Source organism: Halichoerus grypus, chromosome 3, assembly GCF_964656455.1.
Source record: "Halichoerus grypus chromosome 3, mHalGry1.hap1.1, whole genome shotgun sequence".
NCBI classification, from domain to species: domain Eukaryota; kingdom Metazoa; phylum Chordata; class Mammalia; order Carnivora; family Phocidae; genus Halichoerus; species Halichoerus grypus.
Genome location: NC_135714.1, coordinates 136,000,508 through 136,027,749, shown reverse-complemented (window position 1 = coordinate 136,027,749; position 27,242 = coordinate 136,000,508). Strand labels below are relative to the sequence as shown.

The window sequence follows — 27,242 nt, the reverse complement described above, 5'->3', positions numbered from 1 at the left end:
AGTTTTATGTAGGAGGAATATTCATAATTTCAGGTTTAAGTATAAAATGTTTATTTCTTTGATAATTTTATGAACATTCTGATCAGTAATATGCAGTAAAATATTTTGACACCTGTTGACTTCTTAACATTTAAAGTTAGCTTGCCATACGTTTTAAAGGAACTATCAAACGTGCCTGCAAATGAAATCAGTTGCAGTTTACATTCCATTGTAAGCAGGTCCTCCACCACCTTCGGGTACCACCCAGTTAATATTCTGACTTGGATCTTTAATGTCACATGTTTTACAGTGCACGCAGTTCTGAGCATTTATCTGTAACCGAAATCCATCACCTTGTTCCAAAGGTACAAATTCATAAACTCCTGTAAGGAAAAATAAATAATATTGTGAAGTACCTATTTTAACTTCTAAGATTCAAAAGTAGAAACTGAAGTCCTGGAAACAGTAGCTACAGAAACCTTGAAGGTTTGTTTTCTTAATGTTTACCCATAGAGAATATTATGAAGATCTTGGTGTGTGCTATTGCTATTAGTATAAATTAAATATGGATAAAAGCAGAAAGTATACAGTTATTTGGCTGAGTTAGTCTTATTAAATAAGGGAACAACATTTAGCAATTTTTGAGTTCCAATTTTATATGTGTGTTACAACTAAAAAGACAAATTGGATCCAATGCTTACCCCTTGAAGAGTTTACAAACCAGTGTAAGGACAGAAATGATTTAAAAAGTCAAAAGACAGGGTCCCTGCCCTCAGAGTTTACATTCTAATTCTAGTCCCTCCAGAATATACTGATTTTCATATATCTGCATACTGTTCTACCATATTAGAGATCCAGTTCCTATTATAATTCTAATTGAAAATTTACATTAAAGGATAGAGTATTCATGATGAATTTAATGTCTGGGACCATTTTTTGAGCTGAATGTGGCTATACCCTAATGTTTTAGTATATATATAATGTGTGTGTGTGTGTGTGTAGGAGCAGCCATGACAAATGATTTAAGTCATATGAACATGGAAAGAGGTATTAGGTGTTCCATAATCCTTGGTCTGAGGGTAAGGGAAAGGCTTTTTTTTTTTTTTTAAACTCATGACCTGGAGATCAAGACCTGAGCTGAGATCAAGAGTCAGCCACTTAACCAACTGAGCCACCCAGGTACCCCAGGAAAGGCTTTGAGAAATGTCAACTGCATTAGGCTTACCAAAAATTTCCTATTACTTTAGCATTGCTAGAGTAAGAACCACAAAAATGAGTTTTCTAATGGAAGCTGGATGTACGGGGTCATTTACAGTTTCCATGAAGTGGAGACATTTCTTAAAATAATGGAAGCATATTTCCAACATGGTTAAAACAAATATGTGTGTTTTAGGAATGGACAGAAATCACATTACTGACCTGCAGGGCAGAATCGCTGCTCCGGTCCATCATATATTGACAGATTTCTATTTACAGGAATACTGTCGTCCTTTAAGGTTAAATGTGCTGGCTGGTCATGTTCATGGTTAGTACCACTCAGAGCCACAGATGACAAAAGGTCAAAACTGATCTGTCCATCGGGTTTGGGATACTCAATAGGTGTGCAGTCCTTGGCTGGCTTGAGCTGATCAGAGTCAGAACCTTAAACAGTTTTGAGGAAGATTTTGAATAGAAATAACACTAATGTAAAAGTACTTTCTCAAACATTTTTATGAAAACTTGAAAATATTATACCAAAGAAATGACTTTAGTCCTCTTATAGTAATGATAAAGATTAAAGATACTGAATTTATTATTTCTCTAATAAAACAAGTTTGAAACAAAAAATTCACTTTATTACTTAATGGATCCTATTCGTGAGATTTAAAAAAAAAATTTTTTTTTTTAAAGTTAACTCTACCCTCAATGTGAGGCTAGAACTCACAACCCAAGATCAAGAGTTGCATGCTGTACTCAATGAGCCAGCCAGGCGCCTGCATTCATGAGTAGCATGAATAATGATTATAATATTCATACTCAAATATGTTGGAATTACCTTTATGTTTTAGAGTCCACGGCTCCATTCCTCTAAATATCCAGTAAAAGACTCCAGTGTAAAGCATCCCGCCATATACACCCAGTATCCCATGGCAGGATGGTCTGATATTTCTAACAGTGTATAGCTCTTTCCACACCCAGGATTTCTTTATATTGTCTTCATATTCAGGTACATGAAGTCCTTTTGTTAAAAACATGAAATTAACTGTTAAGTGTCAAATTACCTTAAGGAGTATAAAATACTTTATCAGGAAGGTATTTTGCTACTGAAATACCTGATGAGTGAATCTTAAATTTAAACAGGTGGTCATGTAAGACCACACTTGAAGAATCTTTCACATACAAATGCTGGCATCTTCCAAAAAGATAACCATTTGATATATGTTAACAGGTGTAACGCATTTGATTTCTTAAACTTAGTAGTATGGAAAATTAGTTTTAAAATTCAGTGAACCTGAAAAGGTTAAAGAGTTCATGCTACCTATAAAAGTGAAAAATTTTTATAGTTGATTAAATGAAACACTTCTACCTGTTAAACGTTGAACTGTGCCCCCCCCCCCAAAAGATTATTTTCAAGTCCTAACCCCCAGTTATCTCAGGATGGGTCACAACAGGGTCACTGCAGATGTAATTAGTTGAGGTCATACTGGAATACAGTGGGTCCTTAATCCACCAACTGGTGTCTTCATGAGATACACAGAGAAGAGAGGAGAAGACAGAAGCAAGAGATTGGAGTTATTCTGCCAAAAGCCAAGGAATGTCTGGGGCTATCAGAAAGCTGGGAGGGGCAAGAAGACTAAAGACAGGAGAGAGTAAGGTGCTATCAACACCTTAATTCTGAACTGCTAGCCTACAGAACTCAGAATAAACTCCTGTTGTTTTACGCTGTCCAGTTTGTACTTTGTTGTGGCAGCCCTAGGAAATTTATAATACCGAAACGGTGCATGCATTTAATATTTAATGGGACAAACTGGTTCTTACTAACTTGCACAAACTCCGTAGTGGCTATACACTTTCCAGTCACTGTTCTGTTCTGGCTCCATTCCCTTTCCCTCAGGCTTTAATCCTCCCTCTGTCTGGTCTTTGTTGATCTACTTGCACCAGTACTGTCTATGTGCTGGTACTGTGTGTCCATGAAGCGCAAGTATGGCTTGTGGTCCCAACAAGGAAAGCTACTTGGCAAGAAAATGAGAAAAAAGTTCCACTACTCAACAATTACACTTCTTACCTATTCTGTTCTCTCTGGCCTCGCCTATGTTCTACCTATCCCCTTCCTCTCCCACAACCTAGGCCTCCATTTCTACAAAGACATTTGAAGGCATAATCAGGTTTCATACTTCTCCCTGGAGGAACATTTGTTTTTTGGAATTCTAAGGAATAAGGTTTATTTATCAAATACCTACTAAGTTGTTACTATGTGCCAGGGATTTGGGATTCCTGGTGAACAAAGTCTGCTCTCTTGGAGTTTTCCATCCAAGAGGCAGGAGACAAAGTTGGTAATTATGTGCCAAAAGGGGGAAAATACTATAGGAAAAAAAAAAAAAACAGTCTGTTGGGGGAAGGGGTGGGAGTGCTCTGTGTGCATTGCAAATTAACTGGTACAGTCCACATAAGGCCACCATGAGGAAGAGATCTGAGCAAAGGGGAAGGGAGCAAGGGAGTCAGCCATGAGTAAAGATCAAGAGATGGTCTTACAGTCAAGAAGCCAGTGTGGCTGGAATGGAGAGTAAAAAGAGATGAAATCAGAGGAGTGCGAAAACTTAGGCTTTTATTTTGAGAAAAATTGAGAATTACTAAACGGTTTTCATAGATTAAGGGTTTATGGAGGTAGAAGAGTTTAGCTCTTCCTCTCCACCAGAGCAGAAGGGTCACATTAATGGCTGTGCTTGCAAAGCCTGCAAAGGAAAAGGTGCTGCTGGATTCTGCAGTCTGCAAAGCTGTTCTGTTTTCAGATTGAAGATACTGCAGTGTTTGTGAGGTATCTTAGTGTGTATATGATACATATGAAATGTAACAAAGTACAGTCAAACTTGAAATCATTTTTTTTTTAATTTTTTAAAAAGTTTATTTAAGCAATCTCTGTACCCAACTTAGGGGTCCAAACTCATGACCCCAAGATCAAGAGCTGCATGCTCTACCAACTGAGCCAGTCAGGTGCCCCAAACTTTACTTTTTTTTTTTTTAAGATTTTTATTAATTTATTTGACAGAGAGAGACACGGAGAGGGAACACAAGCAGAGGGAGAGGGAGAAGGAGAAGCAGGCTTCCCGCTGAGCAGGGAGCCCGATGTGGGGCTCGATCCCAGGACCCTGGGATCGTGACCTGAGCCGAAGGCAGACGCTTAACGACTGAGCCACCCAGGCGCCCCAGGTGCCCCAAACTTTAAATCATTTCTAAGTAGGTGGGACATCACTGGTACTATTCTACTTTTGATGTGAATAAAACAGAACATTGATATAAAAATCTAATTACTGAGATTAAGTCATATAGTCATATAGTTCTTTGCACAGCATACATCTGAATGCTTTGTGAAAAGGGACAGATCTTTTAATGTCACCTGAAATATGCATAAAGACCTCAAGATTTTTAATTGTATTTATTTTCATCCTCTATCTATATACTAAGTGTATGTTTAAATAGCTTCTTTTTAAATATCTCAGTGAAGAACCTGACAATTTTTAATGCTTTAAATAGGAAGTTCTTACCTATTGTCTTTGATTGGAGATTTTCACTAGTTAGTTGATTAAAAATAGATTCTGCTGCCAAAATTCCACTTTTCATTGCTGTGTGGGTACCTTTGATCTTGGGAACATTCATGAAACCAGGACTACAACCAATTAGTAAGCCACCAGGAAAGGTGAGTTTTGGTATAGACTGAGGAAAGAAACATTCAAAGTGCATTTTTAGCTTAAACAAAACTGAATACTACAGATTATCATCTCTTAAAGTCTTCTAAAGCTGTAGGGAAAAATGTGAAGGGAAAAAATTAGAGCAAGGGCAGTTTTTTCCCCATTTCCTAAGAATGAGGATTAGAACTATTACTATTTTTCTAAGACTTTTCCCTCTTCTTCCCCATGACTAACCTACATGAGACAGATTTAGGACCATATTAAATAAAATGTTATTTTTACATATCCATGTCTAAAAATACTCCCTAAACCTAAACAACTATTACCTAAATTGTAATCTGCTTTTACGTGCATTCTCAGTAACACATTATTTACAAAAGGATGTTAACTGTATATGCCCTTTTTGTTTTACTTTGATATCTAGGGATGGAAACTTAGGTTCTCATCATGGCATCATTACAATTAGCTACTTCCTTAAAGAATATATTTTAATATATGAATTTATGATTATGGTTCTCAGACTGAATTCAATATTAGAACCACCTAGATAAAAGAGCATGAAATCAGGATCACGGAGTAGATAAGAGGGGGGAGGGCTTTCTGGAATATTACTAGCTGAAAAGAGATAATAGGAATTTGGATAATGACAACACTTTTCTTAAATAGGGCTGTGGCCTTGCTAACACTAAGTTTCACAGAAGACTGTGAAGTTTAAGAAAAGGGCATGGATTACTAGTGCAAGGTCTTCCAAACTGGTGCATAAGTCCTATGAATAAAAGTCTTATGGCCCAAGCAAACATATTTTTACATCCTGGGAGGATCCTACCCTGTAGGGGCAGTGTTACTGGCAGCTGGGTATCTTGTTAAGGAACTGAGGAAAAGTTGCACTGAGAAATGTATTCTAGGATATTCATTAAACCACAAATTATTGGAAACCCTCCCGAAAAGGTAAGTTTTGGTACAAACTGAAAAAGAAAAAGTCATGTATATAGAAACAACCTTATTTATAAAGAGAACTGGTGGTTGCCAGAGGGGAGGTGAGTGGGGGAGATGGCAAAATATGTGAAGTGGATTAAGAGGTATAAACTTCCAGTTATAAAATAAGTATGATTTAAAAATTTTAAAAAGAGGGAAAAAAGTCATGTCATATTTGTTAGCTCAAAATAAAATCAAATGTTTTAAATTATTGCTTAAGGTTCTTCAAAAACTTACTAGAACTAAATTTCTGAATCTTTGACTAACTGAATCAGAAAATTTAAGTAAAAAGTGAGTGTGTATGTGTAAGTGCATGTGTGCGGTCAGCTCTTCCTGCCATTCTAAAAAATCATCTGAGATGTTGAAACACACAAGGCAGATGTTTTTAAATACAGATCTGTATGTCCTATTGAATATGCTGGGAACTTTATAAATTAAAAAGAGTAGAATTAGACTGACATGTATTATAGAGATTGTGCAAAAGAGCTGAATGGGCTTGGACATGGTTATGCAATTTAATAAATATTTATTGCAAATGAATTACTACAGAAACAAAACAACCTCATGAGAAGTAATCCCATAGCAACAGAAGTTAGGGATACTGTTATTTTAAGACTCTAGTGATTACATTTATAATTTAACTATGATTTTACTTGACTTTATGAATTATTGTTACAGTAATAAAGTACTTGGAACTTCATTTTAAAGGTTAACTCCCCTCTCCCCCAATTTTCTACCATCTGTTACTTCTACAACAGAATTACGGAGAAAAAAAAAAAAAAAGATATTCAATCTATAAAATGGCTCCAGATTCCTAGAATATTAGAGACAGAAAGGATCATCTATAAAATAAAGGCCAGAGAAGATAAGTAACTTGCTTTAAATCACTTGGTATAAATTTTAGTAAGCTAATTTTTTAGATCATCTTACCTAATATTTTTACAGCAGTACTAACAGCTTTTATCATAGCTACCTAGGTTTTTTATCTCATTGTCTATATATACTTAATACATTAACATTTTTTTATAACCATGCTGTTTTATAGCTTGTTTTCTTTATTTTTACTTAATGTCGTATCTTTAACATCTTTTCCATGTCAACATCTGCAGATGTACCCATCATATTTTTAATGACTACAAAATTCTTTGTATAGACTTGAGCTACCAGTTTCTTCTTTTTTTGTATGTTATATGTATTATATACTGTATTCTTTTTTAAAATTTAAATTCAATTAATTAATATATAATGTTACATTAACATTTCATAAGATTTATTATGAACATATACTAAAATAGACAATTAAGGGCAAAAGCTTGCCAGAGGCCACCTAAAAGGCATGGATGTTACTAGGTAGTTGGGATGAATTAATTACCTTTGTGGAAAACTAAATCTTTGTTTCCTGGCAGCTAAGGAATAAAAGAAAATATCTTTGGATCATATAGTTTTAATTTTCTGGCTAAAAACCAACTAACCAACAAAAAGCCTATAAATTTCTCTCAAGAAATCAATATATTCTTAAAACTAAATTCATGGTGTAATTTTATTTAACTATGGTGTAACACAGTTTTATAAACACTAGATGCTCTGATTAAAGTTTCTTCCTATGACATAATTTTCTATTCTTTATCTGAATTTATTACATTATATTTTCAATGTTTACTTTATAATACAGAAATAAGAAAAAGTTGGATGAGTTACCTGAAAGCCACCTTCATTCAGGGCTCTGGCTCCATATGCAATCCTTTTTCCACCTTCCAATGTTGGCTGAATGCTGGGATGGTGTTTCCACCTCTGGAACTCTTTAAATGGACTCAAATATGGATTCTGGTAGTCTAGACCAACCTTAAAATTTTTATATTTAAATTTGGTAGATTTATACAATTAGACATTTTTATTTCAAATTATATCAAGCTAAAATGTGATCAATATTTATAAGAAAACATGTATGCTAAATTTCTTGTATTCAAAGTACTTGGAGAAATATATGCAGTAACCCAAACTTAAATAAATAACTGAATAAAATCTGTTTGGAAAAGAAAGGGTAAACAAAAGGATACCATGTGTTTATAATTGGCCAAACTTTAAAAATTTAGAACATATTAATAAATCATTGTGCTCTGTAAATAAAAGCCCAAATTAGAAAAATATTTGTAGGTAAGTGTCTATCATTATGTTTCTACAAAAGGACTTGTAATTATTTTTCATTTATCAGTACCCATTCTAGTAATCAACTAATAAGCTATCTGTGGTACTAATGAGGCAAAAATGAAGAAACAGAATGTAATCATACTTAGAAAAAAGAGGACAAGAAATATAAGAAGTTACATTTTATAAGGCATTATCAAAATGCTGGAATTAATAACCAAATCTTTTTTGCTTTGAAAAAATTAAGTCACTGGAATAATCATACAAAGATGAGAAACTGAACACTTGGCTGGGTGTCAAAAAACACCAATAATGCAAAAACTTAATAATGTGTCACATACAAGTCTAGCTATGACATTAAATTATAAAGCTGCCACCAACTGTAAGGTGCAGAAACCCTTATTTTTCCATTCCTTGCAATGTTCAAGATGTAGTTACTGCAAAGATGTAAGTGGCCAAAAAGGGAGAAAATGCTTACATTTTTTAAAAAGTTAAAGATTCAAACCCAGTGCTGATTTCATTTTTCGTGACAGCATGCCATAGTGAAAAATGGGCTTGGAAGTCACGCAAACTCAGGTGTGGATCCTGCCTCTGTCATTTAATGGGTGTATTTGGGAAAGTTGTGTAACTTGTTTGGACTTCAGTGTCCCGTCAGTAAAATAAGGATATACATACTTCATAGGACTTTTATGAAACTTAGAATTCTCCGTGAAGCCTAGGGCATAGTGTTTGGCATTCAGTAGCTACCACCACAAAAGCTATGTGTGTTTAAAGCTACAGACCAATGCCTGTGACAGGCCCAAGCACTTTACCTATGGACAAAATTAGAAAGTGACCTTTAAATGAAAAGCATTCTACATGCTCCAGATTTTATAACACTGATGATCCAAGGACTCTAACAGTAGAGTTTTCCAGAATGGGGCATGTAACTTACCACAAAACCAAGGGCTACCAGAGGTTCGCCTTCATTTAAATGGTAGAGGAAGGAGCCTCCATAAGTGTGTCTGTCCAAGGGCCAGCCGACAGTGTGATCCACTCTCCCTGGTTTCCACTTCTTTTCATCAATAATCCATAACTTAAAAAAAGAAGTCCTAGAGCATTATTTAAATTTTTTCTACCACCACAATATATCAAACTTGCCAGGTTTTATGTCTTAGTTATGAAAATTTCAAGGGAAAAACTGTAATAAGAGAAGAACTTCACATATCAAGAAAATTGTATCAAATAGCAGTATGATGAACTGAACTAAAAAACAGGTCAGAAAAGCTATGAACTCTTTAAGAAATTTCTTTAAGAAAATGATTAGATTTTCAAATTGGTAAGACTTTCATGCGATTATAGGGAACACCACTGAAGAGATGAGGAAAACTTCTGAGGTGTTGGTAATGTTCTAGATCTTGATCTGGGTGGTGGTTCCATGGGTATGCTCACCTTATAAAATTAATTGAGCTGTACACTTATGATCTGCTGCTTTCCAGTATATACGTTGTTCTTCAATAAAACAGCTTTTGCTCTCCTGCACTCCCCTTTTCCCAAATGAAACAAACTGTTCATCTATTTTCAGAATGGTAAGCTTTGTTTTTTCTTTTTAAAGATTTTATTTATTTATTTGACAGAGAGAGAGGGAGCACAAGCAGGTGGAACGGCAAGCAGAGGGAGAGGGAGAAGCAGGCTCCCCGCTGAGCAGGGAGCCCGAGGCGGGGCTCGATCCCAGGACCCTGGGATCATGACCTGAGCCGAAGGCAGATGTTTAACTGACTGAGCCACCCAGGTGCCCCTGGAATGGTTAAGTTTTAAATTTTTAAAAATTTCCATTTGAAATATCTAAAAATCAGATAATATTATGTGCTACGTGCAACCTACCAAAACAATAAAGCCTTTACTCATAATAAATCTAGCTATATACAGAATTGGAAATGTTCTCAGCTTTACCCCCAAAAAGTTTAAACAGAAGCATTGTAATGAATCTTTTACACTCTAATAAGCCTAAGGTTTGGGAAAACAGAGATTGGATAAATTAAGAAAATATATTAAATTTAATCTAATTAAATTTTAGGTTTCAGATCAATACACTGTGGCTATATTAAATTATCTTCCTAGTGCAATTTTAAAGAAACAATTCTTGTAGGATGTGGTCACCCTACAAACAGCATAGGGGTATTAAGTCAAATCTTATTAGGACAGATGGCATTACAATGAAAAGAAATTCATATTACAAATATTTTTGTGATTTCAAGCAATGTTTCTTAAAACAATTACAACACACAGAAACAATTTAGGTGATAATGGAATTTGATTAGTAATATTTTCTAGCCCCTTAAAAATATCCCAAATATTTTTAATTATGATGAACATTTCAAGTGAATGAAAAATATAGCAATTATAAAATTATATCAGTGTTACAGACTACATTATAATACAAATGAGTTTAAACTCCAGAGTTTAAAATTAAAATTACAAAAACAAATCAGGATACCTCCTTCAGTCCAATTCCATAGGTTTGGGGATCACAATTGGCTCGCAAATCAAACTTCTTATATAGTTGCTTGGCTAGATGTCCATGGCACCCCTCTGCAAAAACTGTAACTTTTGCATGTAGTTCTAGTCCTCTCTCAAATGTTGTCTAAAAAATAAAAAAACTAATGTTAAATTGCAGCATTTGACAATTCAAAAAATATTCACAATCTGGTCAGTTTTGAATTGAACTATGATTCAGGTATAGAAGAAACAATACAAATACATAATACTAGAAATAAAACTACTGTTGTAAGTGGAATCTAATTTAAATTTTATAATATATCCTGTGTCTTTGTTGTATTTTTCTTTTTTACTTCCAAAGTACCTGAATGGTTAAGTGTGTAAGAATTAAAAAAAGCAAATAAAGCATGCTCATGCTAAAAATATTCTCTACAAATGAAAATAAAGTGAAAAGTGAAAATCCATTTCCCCCCTGATCCTGGTTTGCCAGTTCCATCATCTGAAGCAAAAAAACTATCAAAAGCTTTCTTGTGAATGACAGAAAATTTCCATGAATAAAAAACCATATAGAGCCTATTCATATCCTTCTAACACAAGTAGAATGATACTAAATATACTCTTTAGTTACTTGCTTTTTTCACTTTAATTTTACTTGTTCTCTATTGCTGAATGTATATTCTAAAACGGATCTTTTTTTTCCAAGTGGAAAAAAAGCCGTAATTAAAGTCTTTACCTCTCTTTTGCTCTCTGTATTTTGCACTTACACCTACCAGAAGGCACTCAATAAAGTTACTTAATAAAGGAATACAGAGGGATGCCTGGGTGGCTCAGATGGTTAAGCGTCTGCCTTTGGCTCAGGTCACGATCCCAGGGTCCTGGGATCGAGTCCCGCATCGGGCTCCCTGCTAGGCGGGGAGCCTGCTTCTCCCTCTGCCGCTGCCTCTCTCTATCTCTCTCTCTGACTCTCAGGAATAAAAAAAAAAAAAAATTTAATAAAGGAATACAGAATAATCAGTGAAGTCTCTTATGAAATATTACCTTTTCTGATAGTTCTCTATTCATTCTACGTGCATGTCTGTGTATATGCAAAGACAAAAAGTAGTTTTACACTGAGTTTTATAACTGTTTTCACATTAGTTGAATGTATACACCAAGAAAATAATTCTTTTTTTCTTTTCTTTTTTTGTAAATAGAGAGAGCTCATGAGGAGGGGTTGAGGCAGAAGGAGAGTCTGGAGAGAGATTCCTAAGCAGGCTCCATACCCAGCACAAAGCCCGATGCTGGGCTCGATCTCAGGACCCTGAGATCATGAGGTGAACCAAAATTAAGAGTAGGGCGCTCAACTGACTGAGCCACCCAGGCGCCCCTAAAGCATTCATTTTTAACGCTTGAATAGATTCCCCTAATTTTTCAAATAATTTTCAATACTGGGACATTTAGGCTGTTCTAGTGTGTTTCACTATTATAAAGCATTGCCTAGATGAATATACTTGGTGCTAAATATTTTCAGTCTGAATGGTAAGAATTATCTCATTATTAATTTAATAAATTAATTGATTACTACAAAGTCTGCACATCTTTCACACATTTATTGGTAACTATTTTTTTCTTGTGCAATGCTTAGTGTCATATATATGCATACATGTATATTACACTTACATACACATCCTGTAATTTCACTCAGTATCTTTTTATTTTGTTCTTGCTTGCTCACTCTCATTATACTTCACTCATCCATAAACCATGTTAACAATCTAGGATGTACAGTTTTACCCAAATATCTAAACACACATACATACTGAGATACATATACACTTAAACTTTTTTGGTTCCTGATTTATTTTACAAAAAATAGGATAATTTAATACTGTATCTTACTTTTCTCACTTAAGAATACTTCATGGAAATCTTTTTACATCATTGTAGAGCTCAAATCTTTCTCTTCAATGGCTGGATAGTAGTCCATGTGAAAATACCATAGCTTATTCATCTATTCTGCTAATGTTTAATAGCCATTCACTCTGTTTCCAGTTTATTTGTGACCAGAAACAGTTATAAAACATACACCCTTGTGTATATACCTGTATCTATATATAGATATATTCTTATAATATTGGTGCTTTTATTCCTGTAAGGTAGATTCCCAGGAGTGGCACTGTTCGATCAAAGGGCACACCTATTTTTATTTTACAATATTACCAGTTCGCTTTCCACCAGCAGTGTATAAGAAAAGCCTTTTCCCACAGTATGAAGGTTACCCTACAACCCAGCAATTGCACTACTGGGTATTTACCCCAAAGATACAGATGTAGTGAAAAGAAGGGGCACATGCACCCCAATGTTTACAGCAGCAATGTCCACAATAGCCAAACTGCGGAAGAAGCCAAGCTGTCCTTCAAAAGATGAATGGATAAAGAAGATGTGGTTTATATATACAATGGAATATTGCTCAGCCATCAGAAAAGATGAATACCCACGATTTACGTCAATATGGATGGAACTGGAGGGTATTATGCTAAGTGAAATAAGTCAATCAGAAAAAGACAATTATCGTATGGTTTCACTCATATGTAGAATATAAGAAATAGTGCATAGGATCATAGGCGAAAGAGGGAAAACTGAATGGGAAGAAATCAGAGAGGGAGACGAACCACGAGAGACTCTTAACTCCGGGAAACAAACTGAGGGTTGTGGAAAGGGAGGTGGGTGGAGGAATGGGATAACCGGGTGATGGGTATTAAGGAGGGCACATGATGTGATGAACACTGGGTGTTATACACAACTAATGAATCACTGAACACATCAAAAACAAATGATGTACTATATGTTGGTTAATTGAATTTAAATTAAAAAAAAAAAAAAGAAAAGCCTTTTCCCTACAGTCCAGTTACTGAGAGATATAACTGTTTATTTTACATTTTTGCTAAGTACAGTGCTAAGTCACTGTTATTTTAAGTTGCATTTCCCTGACTACTGTTTTAAGCACTTTTTCCCTTTTTGAGTCAAGAAATATTAATGAGTACCTACAGTGTGCCAGGTTTTATGCTAGGCAATGGGAATACAGAGATGAATAAAAGACAGGTCCTTTTCCTCCAGGCTAGTCATAGAGGGAGATATTAAAGAAATACATGAGCATATAATTACAAATTATGATTAGGTGCTATGAAAGAAAGCACAGGGTGTTATGAGAGGGAATAAGAGAAGGAAACTGTTAGGGACTGGGTGAACAGGAAAGGCTTCTTTGAAGAAATGACATTTAAGCTGTGGACTCTGAAGAAAAGATACTTAAGTATCTTTCCTTATGAGTTACAGTAGTCATCTGGATTTGCTCTTCTGTGAATTGTCAATTTTTTAGATATTGCTCATTTTTCTAAAATGCTGTCTTTTTTCTTAATGTATATGTGCTATTTGATATTACAGGTAATAAAAAAATTTTCCCCCAATCGACTGTTTATCTATAGACTTTATAGTAACTTTGGTATACAGAAGTGTTTAATTTTTATACAGTTAAAAAGGTCTGTCTCTTACAGGTTTATTATTTCTTGTCTCTATAGGATGGCTTAGCCTCCCTTTAGGTTATAATTGTAGTCTAGGTTTCCTTCTAATTTTTTTATTGTTTTAAGAAATCCTCAGAATTTTTTAAAAAATAAAGGCCCAACTCTATTTGTTTCCAGATGGCCATCCAGTTTTCCTGGCATCAATTATAAAACAATTCAATCTTTTTTTTTTTTTTTTAAAGATTTTATTTATTTATTTGACAGAGAGACAGTGAGAGAGGGAACACAAGCAGGGGGAGTGGGAGAGGGAGAAGCTGGCTTCCTGCTGAGCAGGGAGCCTGATGAGGGGCTCGATCCCAGGACCCTGGGATCACGATCTGAGCTGAAGGCAGACGCTTAACGACTGAGCCACCCAGGTGCCCCTAAAACAATTCAATCTTAATGAACTACAATGTTACTTAATATATTTCAGCTTCCTCTTAGAGGCAGTATGTCCCCTAGTTTTCAAGGGGCAGGCCCTGGAGCCAGCCACACTGTTTATATTCAAACCCCAGCCCCACTATTTATAGCTGTCTGACCTTGGGCAAATCACTTAACGTCTGAAACTTAAAAATGTCCAAATCAGAATTGTTATAATAAGATGGCCATTAGATGTGGCACAGAGCTACTGAATAAGCAGTAGGACATAGGATTCTGGACTTGGGTATTTAGAGCCATGTGACCAGATGTGTGTATGCCTTCACAGCGTGCTCGTGACATTCGGTTACAAAGGTGGTGAGAGAAGCCAACCGTGTCAGTGCTGCCTACTAGGATATCAAGTAAAAAAGAGAAGTGATTACTGGGTTGACAAGGTGGGGGTATTTGTGACTCCGACGAGCTGTTTCAGTGAAATGGCAGGGAAGAAAGCCTAACTAGGTGTGTTAAATAGAGTGGAACAACAGAATAAACACAGTTCTCGGTTCTCCCCACGTCAAACCTGTGGTACTAAAAGAGTTATTTTAAAAATTTAGATTCTGGAGCTCGTATCACTAAGGCTCCACGTACTCTTCTATGTTTTTATATCTATATGAATACAATATAGGAAAGATACATTTCTTTTTTCTTTTTTTTAAGATTTTATTTATTTGTCACAGAGAAAAGAGAGCACAAGCAGGGGAAGCAGCAGAGGGAGAGGGAGAAGCAGGCTTCCCGCTGAGCAGGGAGCCCGATGCGGAACTCAATCCCATGACCCTGGGATCATGACCTGAGCTGAAGGCAGACGCTTGACCGACTGAGCCACCCAGGTATCCCAGGAAAGATATGTTTTTATAACTACAAAGCCCAAAACACAAAAATTTACTTTTGAACAAATTTGAGAACGTACAAAAAATGAAATATCAGAATAGTAGAACTTGTGTGCCTCAGTTCTGTTGTAATATTAAATATAAAAATCTTAAAAGAATAAAGTACACTTAAATGATCACAATACAGGAAAGAATAACTATAACACAGGAAAGAATACAGGAAAAACAATATTCTTTTATCATTATGAAAAGCAGTAGGAGATAACAGTTGTTTACAAATCTAGCTATGCACCAGAATTCTTTGGGGGCTTGTTAAGAAATAGCTTCTTGGGCCTACTATAGGACACAGTGAGTCCCAGACCTCACAGAATTCCGATGAAACCAGTCAAGCACTTAGAAGAACAATGAAGTAGGTAAGACTCAAGAGTTTTGCCACCTGCTTATCTCTAAGCAGGAAGTAATGAGAAGCAGGAAAATCCGCTGGAGGAGACTCAACTAGATTCCCCACTGTATTCAAGAATGGCAGAGAGAAGGATAAATTCTAAGTTAACAAATACTTATTGAGGACCTGACAAGACCTGGCGCTATGGTAGGCACTGGAGTAACCCTCCATGATCTCTGCCCTTATGGAGCTTATGATCCAGTTGAGAAATTAAGACAATGAGCAAATAAATATGAATTGACAAATTAATTGACTGAGATGTTAATTTATGTTTTGTTCTGTTATTATGGGAAAGCAAGGTGTTTTTTTTCTTATCCTTTCCAAGGAATCTTACACAGTGAGAGATCCAGATCCTGAGAGGTTTTCTTTTGCAAATTCAAAAATAAAAGTTGTAAAACCTGAAAACCATCCAGGATTATATCTGAATGAGAGGAAAGCAATCAGTTTTATATTTGCCAAGAGATATTAAAATCATTCAAAGACTCTATCAGCATTACTAATAGTAATGCAAATGATTCTTGTCCACAGAAATGAAAATTATGGAAGTGGCAATGCGGTTGATTGATGACCTACATATACGTATGTTTTTTTAATTCTCCTTGAACTGGCTGTAACATATTACTGATTCTGTCATTTATTAATGAGTGAAATAAAATCTTTGTCCCATGTTTGTTTTATATTTGTATGAGTCATGTTCTTATCTTTAAAAAAATTATTCTTAAACATGTTATATCTTGGGCGCCTGGTTGGCTCAGTTGGTTGGGCGACTGCCTTCGGCTCAGGTCATGATCCTGGAGTCCTGGGATCGAGTCCCACATCGGGCTCCCTGCTCAGCAGGGAGTCTGCTTCTCCCTCTGACCCTCCCCCGTCTCATGCTCTATCTCATTCTCTCAAATAAATAAATAAAATCTTTAAAAAAAAAAAACATGTTATATCTTCTTGTCTAAGTCCTTTTTAGTTCAAAGATGCCTCTATATTTTTTAAGAGAAAAATTCCACATTAATAATTATATTCTAACATATACTTTATTAATGTGCAGTTTGTAGCAAAGCTAAATTATTGCATTTAAGTCGATTCTTTTTTTGTCAGTTTGTTAAGCACATAACTGTTAAAATGTTTACCTTTGGTGCACCATCCTTTTGTATCCCTACATCGTTAGTGGCAATTCCTTTTACACTGCTATCTTCATGAAAAAGTACCTAAAATGAAAACATATTTGGTTATCACCTTAGAGGATTCATAACCAACCTGAAAAGAAGCAATAGATATTTAAGAAAGTGAACATGTTCTCTAGATTACAGAAATAACAGGCTTTAACATGTTTAGGCAAAAAAAGAGACATGTTTTAGATACTCCCTTCTAGAGTATAAAAGAACACAGCTCAAACAGTTGGAAATGAAAGAAATGCCACAACCTTGATGAAGAAGAAAAGGGCAAAGCTACTACAGAGGTCACTTAAGAAACCAGTGAGAATAAACAAAGAGCTCTGAAGAGATCAGGTATCAAAAACAAGTATACAGACCCTGAAATCAGGGCCTCTAACAAATGAAGACCATCAGTGTTGGGTGGGAAGACAACAGTGTCAGGAAAGCCTCTGTTCCAAATGAGCTAAGATCCCAAAAAAACAAAAACCAAAGAAAATGAAACAACAAAACAAAACACAAAGAGGTTCAAGACAGTCCGAAGGTGATTAAAGTTTATTTCTGGAGCAAGCAGGATTGGCAAAAACTGGTCAAAATTGTAATTCTGAGGATGAGAAATAGCAATATTCTCTAATTCTCACTTAGTTTCTGTTTCCTCTCCAGAGGAAAATGCCCTTTAGATAGGAAGTACAAAATATACATTAGACACACAGAAGGCACAGGAGTGGGAAGGCAAAGCAAGCATTAGCAGCAATGGATATGAAAAGAAAAACACAAACCTTTTATTTCACACCCTGAAAATGAATCAACAGTATAACGTGGCTTTGAACTAAAACTGAAGTCTGGCTCAGAGATAAAAAAAACCTGACAAACCTGACATTAATCTATTGATGATGATCTTTAAGGGACTGAGGAAAAGAGGAGAGTTATGACACTGTGTGTGTATGGTGTGTGTGTGTGTGTGTGTGTGTGTAAAAACTGAAAATCATAGATTCTATAAATCACCTACTTGTGATTTTGATGTTAATCCCAGTCAAGAACATTTTAACCAGGAGAAATAAAAAACCCACACTTGGGTCCAAAAACCCAAATGTATGTATGTATGTAGGTACCTGTATACACACACACACACACACACACATATGCGTGTGTGTGTGTGAGTTGGGAAAACAAAATTTAGTATAGCAGCAAGTATAATACAGGGACCTATGTGTTTTATTTGACTTACATATTGTAAGCATAAAAACAAATAAAAAAATTTTTTGAATTTTCCCTGAGGCCAAAACCAAAAAACCTCCCCCTCCTGTCAATTCTTACAATCATTTCCTTTAGAAAAGTTAATTGTAGACCCTTTCTTTGTCTCTCTGAGATATAGGAATGTTTTTAAAAGTTTTATTTAAGACTCTTGCCAGATCTGCATCTCAGAAATGTGTTTCCCGGGGGCCTCAGAGACATATTTGAAATGTGAACACCAAAAAGAATGGTGTCCTGTTTTCCTGTCACCATAGGAGTCTGGGCTAGGTGCTTGGCTCCAAGTTGTGACTTCCTGCTTGTCAAAAAATTACAAGAAATTTTATTTTTTCTCTGGATAAAGACAATTAACTTGTATGTAATGGAGTGTATCTGTGTGGCTATGTAAGAGGGTGAGATTTCTTTGTCTTGGCAATCTCCCTAGCAGAGTGCCTGTGACATGCACTGCAGTCCTGGTTTAATGCTTACTAAATAATAAAACTTTTAAATAATTTATAGAGGTGATTTTTCTGGGTTGGCAGGGTATTTTATTTTTAGTCATTTCCCCAATAATACTTAATGAGAGTTAACTCTATGATATGTGTGCCAAAAGAGTTATTTGGAGAGAATTAACAGAAGAACAGTTTCTAGAGTGAAGAAAGCAAGAGCCCTGCTCTACACTAGACTTGAAGTAGTTTTTTCATTCTGGATGCCACTTTATAAAGGCGATAAAAAGGCAATGCATTCAGAGTGCACTGAGAATACTGAAGGAACTCAAACTAATGTAACATCATGGCTGAAAGAACTGATAATATTTAACCTAGGAAAGAAAACGACACCAGAGTGAAAGTGGGGAAGAAGAGAGTGGGGCATAATTATAATTGGAAAACTGTCCTTGGAAGAGGGCATTGATTTGTTCTATGTAATGTAAAACAGAAGATATATTTCCATTCAACAGAAGAAAGAGAATATTATCAACAATCCAAACGTCAGATAGAGATGATCTCATCCCCGATGGTGTTCAGTCATAAATTAGACAATCATATGATATATATACATACAAGATCAGGAATTCAAGTACTCTTTGGATTAGATCTTTCCAAGATTCCTTCTAATCTTACAATTCTAAAATCCTATGGTTTTTCTAAAATATTTATTTACCTCTGTACCATTCTTGGTTTATATTCAAAAGAAAAAGAGATTATTTCCCAGAAATATTAAAAACAAAATACAACTATACAAACCTCAGCAGCAGCATAACCAGGGTATACTTCAACACCAAGGGCTTCTGCTTGTTCTCCCATCCAGCTCACTAAATGTCCCAAGCGTACAATGTAATTGCCATGATTATTCATTGGAAGACCTACAAATACATGCTTAATTTATCAATCTGACATTTTATCAGTAAAACATCTCAAAAACATAAATACTTAATTTAAAAATTCTAAGCAATGTGTAATTTCTGTGTAAATATACACATCATCCTATGGTCATAATTTCACTTATATTCTACAACTTTGGCATAGAGTTCTAATTATTAAATTAAAAAACCATTACAACACTACATTAAAATTCTGGGTTGCCTTACAAGGCTATCTCAATTCTTCTAGACTGGAAGACGAACTAGGTTCTAGTCCTGTTTTACTACAAGCTAGCTATATAACTTTGGGTCAGTCCTTCAAATCTCTGAGCATCAGTTTTCTCATCTGTAAAAAGAAAAGATTTCACCAGATGAAATGTGGTTCCCTCCAGGTACGGAATTCTATGATTCTACAAATATTTATCATACCTTACCTGGAAGAATTGGCACAGGAATTCTGTATTTCTTTGTTAAAATTCCAAATCTGTCTTCTGTTACAGGAGTGTTAAGTGGAGCCTAAAAACAAAAGAAGGAAAGAGAAGGAAGTTTTTAGTTCATATTCGTAATGGTAAATACAAATAATTAAAAAACTGTGTCAAAAGGGAAAGTGAACTACTCTCCTCACTTTTCTCTCATCATTTCCTTTAGAAAACTTGGAACTGTAAATCCTCTTTGTCTCTTTGAGATGTATGGGAATCTTTTTAGAATCTAAATAAGCCAGTTTTATATGCCAGAAATCTTTCTTGGGGGCCTTGGAGACATCTTGGATATGGCTTCCTGTCTCCCTGTCTCTGTGGGAGTTTAGCCTAGGTGCTTGCTCCAAGTTGTAACTTCCTGCTTGATGAAAACATAAGAGAAGTTTTATTCTTCCTTTGGATACAGACAATTAACAGGTATATCATGGATTGTATCTGCTCAGTTATATAGGGCTCTGAAAACCTTTTTCTATTACAACTGCTATGTCAATAATAATTCAATAATATCTATTTTTGGTATAATATTGAAAAGAGAAAGTTAATTAGATATAACTAAAGTATTTCTAGTTTAAAGGATCTTGGTATTTTAGAAAGAAGAACATAGATGAAATTTTTGGAATTCAATTTACTCCATAAATAATAAAGAAATCATGTAATTTTTGACCTTTACATAGTATATTCACATGTAGTGAATATTCTAACCTTGGCAGGCATAACATAACCCGTCTTATAGAAGAAAAAGCTAAGATATGTAACACGTAAAATTTTAACCAAAGCCATACAAATTATGAAAGGAGTAAAATTAACATTCAGTTCTCTGTATATCATACCAGTGCCTTTTCTTCTTAGGTTATGAGAGGCCATATTAATTTATTCTTTAGAACATTTGATTAGATTATCCTCTTTGGTTTTAGATATTACAATGTCCCAGGAAATTTACATAAAACTTTATTAAGAACAATGATATAAACACCTATGGAACAAGTTAGGAAATACTCTCAAAATCAAAATGCTGTATTTTATTTGGTACAAATATTCTAGTATCTTCTCAAGATAAGACCTTCTCGTATATCCAGTGCATAAATACAACATGTAGAAGACATTATACGAGTATATGAGTTAATATCTTAAAATTATAAGTATAGTTGATATGATTCAATTTTTTGGCTCTTTTTAAGTTAAAAAATACATATCTATAACAATCCTTTAAGAGACAGAATTACATAAAAAGGGTTTTCCATATTCTAGTAGTTTGGAACTAGAGATACGATAAAGATTACATTTTGTATAAAAACCAATTTTTCATACTCCCTTTTCCTTCCAGTCTGGGAATAATTCTTCAAAAGCACGTGGATCAAGGCAAGCCCCTGAGAGAGTATGAGCTCCTATTTGAGCAGCTTTCTCTACTAGACACACACGGATGTCCTTTTCATGTTTAGTAGCCAATTGCTTTAGCCGAACAGCTGCAGAGAGTCCTGCAGGGCCTGCGCCAACTATAACTACATCTGCTTCTTCTGCAAACCTCTCCATGTTCACTCCTGGGAGGAAAAAATGATTTAAAAAACACATGAAAATTCTGGGATGACTATGATCTGTTAAAAATCACAAACTGGGTTACAAACACTCACTATGCTTTAGAGCATTTATAGAAATTGCCCCTCTGCTTTGTATGAGAATTATACTGAATATATTATTGTATTAATTGGATGTTCTCTTAGGTTCTGTTCCAGTATATATCTTATTTTTGCTTCCATAAACCAACTTTTGGCTTTGAGATTTACTACTACAAACTACGCAGATATTTTCTTATCTCAATATCAATATGTAATAGATTTGGTAAAGCTATGAAATATTATTAGATGAGTTTATACTATCATGAAAAATATTTCCACAAAATGATACAAAGTATCTAGAAAAGCCTTAACAGTTCTACAGAAATTATTACTTACCTTCCCATCGCTTGTCCTTATCCCGGGGATAAATAGTATAGTGGGTAGTAATTCGAGGTACAACAGAAGTTGAAGACCATCTTGTATGACACAGAGGTAGATAATTTTTCTTAATTTTTAAGGCATGAAAGCACTGATATGCTGCACAAAAATTATAAACATTAGTATTATTTTTTCAATCAGCTTTCCTCAGAGTAGACTAAAAAAAACCATTTTTTTAAAAGGAAAAAATTCTAGGATTGGGAATCAGATCTGGTTTCTGTTTAATTTTCTATTAATTAGCCCTAAGACCTTAAATCATTACCCTCTCTAGATTTGTTTCCTCATCCAAAAAAAGGAAAGGTCACTAGATGATCTCTAAGGTACCTTTCTGATCTAAAATTGTATGATTCCATGTGATGTCTTATATTTGGAAATTTGTGTTTATAGTCTCACCATATCAACACTACAGACAGTGAATAGTTAGATCTATGTTGTTGAGCCATTAGTTGTGATATGACCTGAAATAGACTGTACTATTTCCTAGATGAACAACTCAGCTTCTTCTCATAAAGCAATGTTTTCAAACTATATTTAAAAAATATCTAATAAACTAACTTATTCAATTTAGCTCATATCAAGCTTAACCTATAAATAGGATGACCATAAAATTTATCAACCAAACTGGATACTTTTTTAAAAAAAAAAGATTTTATTTGTCAGAGACAGAGAGAGCGTGTGCACACAAGCAGGGAGAAGAGCAGGCAGGGGGAGAAGCAGGCTCCCTGCTGAGCAAGGAGCCTGATGTGGGACTCGATCCCAGGACCCTGGGATCATGACCTGAGCCAAAGGCAGACGCTTAACCGACTGAGCCACCTAGGCTTCCCTAAACTGGATACTTTTGAGAGTAATAACAGGCAGTATTAATGATTATGCTGGGACAATGTGGGCTAAACTAGGTTTTATGGTCAGCTTTTTAAAAAACTGACTCTCCCATATGGCAATATCTGTACATATTCATCAAGTTTGCAAATAGAAATAAATAGAAGTGTGCAAAAATTTATCTGCAATAATGTTCATTAAACCTGTTGTCCTTAAACCTTCAATTCTACTTCTTCCTTCCCCTATCTGAAGCAGATACCCTAACACACCAAACATCAAAGAAAGATAGAAGCAATTAAGTGGGAACTTTCCTATATCCTTGGCAACAACCTCTAAAGTAATCTGTATTTGTGTCCACTCTTTGTTCATTTTCTCAGGTTATAACATATCTTTTCACTTAGATTACTGATGATGAGGCTTATCCCTCCCATTTTCATAGGGACAGCCCTCCACCTGAAGCCTTTGCTTTCACCTGTATCTTTAATTTCTGTCTCCCTTTTCTGGTACTCTTCTCCTTGATACTCTATCCCATTATATAAAAAAAAGGACAGAGAATACTTCCTTGGAAATAGCCCTGACAGATATAAAAACTTATATTTGGAGTTAGAGTAATTAAAAGTCTGTTAAAGGAGAAGGGATAGAATAATCAAAGGAAAGGAAAGGAATAAAGAGTTCAGAAATAGAATACACATAAGGACTTGGTTTATGCTAAAAATACCATTTCTAATCAGGGAAAAGAAATGGTTACTCATTAAATGGTCAAAGATAGGGAGAAATTCATTTGGAAAAAAAGTATACCTTTCTCTTCCTATCAAAATGAATTCCATTTGGTCTATGGTTTTAACAGAAAAAGTCAAAGTATAAAAGATTATGTTGATATGTCCACAGATTATTTGTTTCTCCACTTTTGAGTGTGGACTGCAATTAGTGACTAGCTTCCAACAAGGAGAGTACAAAAGGGAAACATATTAATTTTACAGTGGAGAAATATAGCAGACCCTTTAACCAAATGATCAAGTTTAACATTACTGGCAATAAGACATGTTGGTATCACACACTCCCTGATAGGATAAGAAGGGCTTTTTACCTCTGTGGCATACTTCCCCAAAATCTGTATCCTCAGTTTAAACATGAGAAATCATCAGACAAATTCAGATTGAGTGACATTCTACAAAATGCCTGGCTAGTATATAATATTGAAAGTAGCAAGGTCGTGAGAGACAAGAAAAGATACATTACACATTTGTCAAATGTATATAAAATGTACAATATAGAGAGTGAATTCTAATATAAACCATGGACTTGAATAATGATGTATCAAAATTGGCTCACCAATTGTAACAAATGTACCACACCAATGCCAGATGTTAATAGGGAATGGGGGAAAGTTACATGGAAACTCGGTGTATTTTCTGCTCAACTTTTCTTTAAACCTAAAACTGCCAAAAAATTAAGTTTATTAATTAAAAACAAAACAAACAAATACAAAAGGGCAACATGGAAAAAGACAGTGGTTAAGTGCATAGGTTTTGGAGTCTGTCTACATTGTGTTTGAATTCATTAACAGTAATGAAACCTTCAGCAAGTGATTTTAACTCTCACCCCATCAGTTCTAAAGTCTATGGTCAATTTTGTCTTGGAAATATTATGGTACAAGATCTAGTGTAACTCTTACACAAAACAAGTGGCTAATACATATTTGATAACTAGATAGATATCTTCCTAGTTACATTTTTCACTGTAATTTAGGAACCTGCAAATCTCTGGTGTAATTTCCAAAAACTAACCTGGGTTATAGAGCAATAAATATAATGAGGCCTTTCCTCATTTTTAACTTGTCTCTTATAATGAAGCATGTATCTGCAAATGAACAAGTTTCTAAACATGGACTATAACAAATAATTAGTAAAGATCAACAAAGACTTTTGCATGGATTTGAAATGTAAAATGTAATAAAATTTACATTTTAATGGATATACTGAACAGTTAAGAATTTTCAATTATAATATCACACCTTATCCTTCAGGACCTTATGAAAATTGTGGGGCAGCTACAATGCCCATTTACAGTAGATACATATGAATTCAGACGATCCCACCCAAGCTCTCAATCCTTCCAACATCAGTCAAGCTCTGAGACTACAATTGGATTTGAAATGATTTGTGAAGTAATGGAAACTGAGCTGTGATGAAAACAAGATTTTTCTTTCTTTTTTCTGATTAAATGGAGAGATAACAGCCTGGCATATAGGCTAGTTATTATTTAGCACCCAAATGCAGAATTAACGTATTTTTATGTTTTACTCTTTCCAATAAAATAATTTTTTAAAGCAAAAATCTGGCATCAGACGTCAATAAAGATTATGATGAATACAGGAAGGGAAGAGATTTAGAGTGGCTGAACTCTAAAGGCTTTTAAACACTAAAAAAATGTGTTTTTGATAATCTTATAGTGGCAAGGAAACTAATTTTCTCTACTTGCAAAGGCATACTAAAAATTACAGTATTGGGAATAATTTTTTAATTATTAGGTAACCTTTCACATATCCTAAGTCTTGAAAAAATGTACATAAGGCACGTAAATAAAGATATTATAGGAGAATTCAGTTCTAGAGTTCAAATATAGCATTATCATCATTCAAAAGAATATTTATTAAATAATTATTTGTATTATTTATTATTAAAAGATATTAAAATCTTTGTCTTATGATGAATTGTAGTTTAGTGTGTAGAAGTTATCATTTGCTGCTGAAAACTGATGATTTGGTATCAGATAAAAGTAATTCTATTGCTTATATAGCTAGTTATTTTCTTGAGAATATTTGGAACTGGGTAGTTTGATTTCCCCCAAGGGATAAAAATTAAAAAGTCACAACCTTTACTCCCTTTCTGAAAACAAATCTGACATTCCACTTTGGATATTTGAACAGTTAGGCACCTTGGCTGAATTTTGGTAGAGAAGTAAGGTCAAAAAGTCCATTGAACTCATAACATCACCATATCAAAGTCACACTGCCAACACATTTGTGTCCATCTCTTTGTTGCCAGTAGTATTAACACTCAGGTACGAAAATGGCAATGATTTAAGTATCCATGGAAAATGGAAATGCAAATTTTGGTGGACTGTAATTAACACTTGGTCCAAGAATGATTTCAGCTAAATTAGGCAATAGGGCAGATAGCATCTGACTACTTTGATATTTCACAAAACATAAAGTGTATCTACACATTAGGTGTAGTAATACATGCACAAGTATCAGGAACTTTAAATAAAATTCTAATTTAACATATGGTGGCCAAATCTGACAAATTTCTACTTTTATGAAATATACATAATAAGAACATCCTTGAATTTGCAATATGTATACTTGTTTATTCTATAACCAAATATTAATTTAAAAAACTAAACCAAAAAAACTAAGCCAAATGTGACAAAATGCAAGATCCTGTACTGAACCTTTTTGAATTTTTAAACTTTTAAGTAAAACAAAACAAAGACCATCCAACTGCATTATTATTTTTACTTAAGAAAAGGGAAGGTAATGAGGTATTTTCACAAGTCACTGTGATGGTTATAGGAGCACCCATAACACGATAAGCCTCTAAAGTTAATTTTAGACAATGCAGAAAAACTCCTGGCTCCAAATATAATCTGGTGACTTGGGTAGCGCATATGGATGTTAATCATGCTGTGACAGATCAGACTTCAAATTCTTAAGAATGGACTAGGATGGATGGCTGCAAAGACGAAAGTCAGGGCACAACCAAGAAGAAAAACCGTGCAAATATTATTTTATCCATTTCCAACAATGCAACAGAAAACACCTGAGCTTTGGGATAAGAGTTAGGACCAGGATTTGGAAGATTCAGTTCGGGAGTCCACCGGAGGGCCGTGTTGATAAGTTTCCTCCGCTCGTGACCTTTAGCCTAGTTCAATTCTTCCAATTGGGGCAACTCTATGGGGAGGAATCTAGGATCCACTGCCAGGTGTAGACAGCGTGACCTTTACCCGAGTTTAACCTGAGGACGTCAGGAGAGCAGGTGCAGAAAGGTAGGTGTCTAGATTCCCCCCAGGTGTAGCCCTGTCCGTTTCGCCCTAACTCCTCGACCTTCCTCCACTTATCCCCGCCCGGAGTTCCCTCTCACCCGGGCAGGAGAGCTTGGCTAGCGGCACCAACATATTCACTGGTCCCAGGACTCTCGGTGGGACACAACGGAAGGGCTGTCTGTGGCTCACCGCGGGTGCTGGACCTCTAGGCCGCGGGGGGCGCCATCACCTGCCGGAAAAGACAAACACCTCCACTAAAGTTTGCCTCCCAGCTATGCCCAAGGCTTTGGCTTCACGGTGCTCCCGCCTCTTTCTCGCTCTGCGCCGGCGCCGCACATGACGCTACGGCCAGCAGAGACATCCGGGTCACGTTCCGAAGGAGGAAAAGGAAAGGGACTCCAAGTCCCAGCACGATCCCGGCTTCAGGCTGAGGATTGGTTCTCCGTTTGCGTCTCACCAAGGCATGGTGAGGACGCGGGAGTGCAGGTGAGA

The 27,242-nt window shown here is 35.3% G+C and overlaps 1 protein-coding gene and 1 long non-coding RNA gene across 4 annotated transcripts; one reads left to right on the top strand and one right to left on the bottom strand.

Annotated features, from left to right (window-relative positions):
- Positions 1-27: 27 nt before the first annotated feature.
- ETFDH (electron transfer flavoprotein dehydrogenase) lies at positions 28-27,115 on the bottom strand. 2 transcript variants are annotated; one of them, XM_036085585.2, is made up of 13 exons: positions 26,849-27,115; positions 21,843-21,983; positions 21,202-21,431; positions 19,852-19,933; positions 19,302-19,420; positions 16,807-16,884; positions 10,462-10,608; positions 8,920-9,060; positions 7,539-7,682; positions 4,722-4,890; positions 2,015-2,197; positions 1,399-1,620; positions 28-362 (listed from the first exon to the last, which is right to left on the bottom strand). In XM_036085585.2, exons 1-13 carry the CDS (start codon positions 26,880-26,882, stop codon positions 199-201), a joined length of 1,854 nt encoding a protein of 617 aa, XP_035941478.1. In that variant the 5' UTR covers positions 26,883-27,115; the 3' UTR covers positions 28-198. The 2 variants fall into 2 exon arrangements, with proteins under 2 accessions (XP_035941478.1, XP_035941480.1); XM_036085587.2 differs by having other exon boundaries at positions 26,940-27,115.
- Positions 11,465-16,364, top strand: LOC144381389 (uncharacterized). 2 transcript variants are annotated; one of them, XR_013446538.1, is made up of 3 exons: positions 11,465-11,776; positions 15,094-15,243; positions 16,011-16,364. It is a non-coding gene; the product is annotated as an uncharacterized LOC144381389 (long non-coding RNA). The 2 variants fall into 2 exon arrangements; XR_013446537.1 differs by lacking the exon at positions 11,465-11,776 and having other exon boundaries at positions 12,403-15,243.
- Positions 27,116-27,242: the final 127 nt, after the last annotated feature.

Excerpts from the sequence above, each read along its gene's own strand:
- ETFDH (XM_036085585.2), bottom strand. The coding sequence starts at position 26,882 with ATGTTGGTGCCGCTAGCCAAGCTCTCCTGCCCGG. Across the intron at positions 21,984-26,848 it reads AGCCAAGCTCTCCTGCCCGG|CATATCAGTGCTTTCATGCC; the intron begins GTGAGAGGGAAC and ends ATTTTTGTGCAG. Across the intron at positions 16,885-19,301 it reads CTGGTTATGCTGCTGCTGAG|GTACTTTTTCATGAAGATAG; the intron begins GTTTGTATAGTT and ends TTTTCATTTTAG.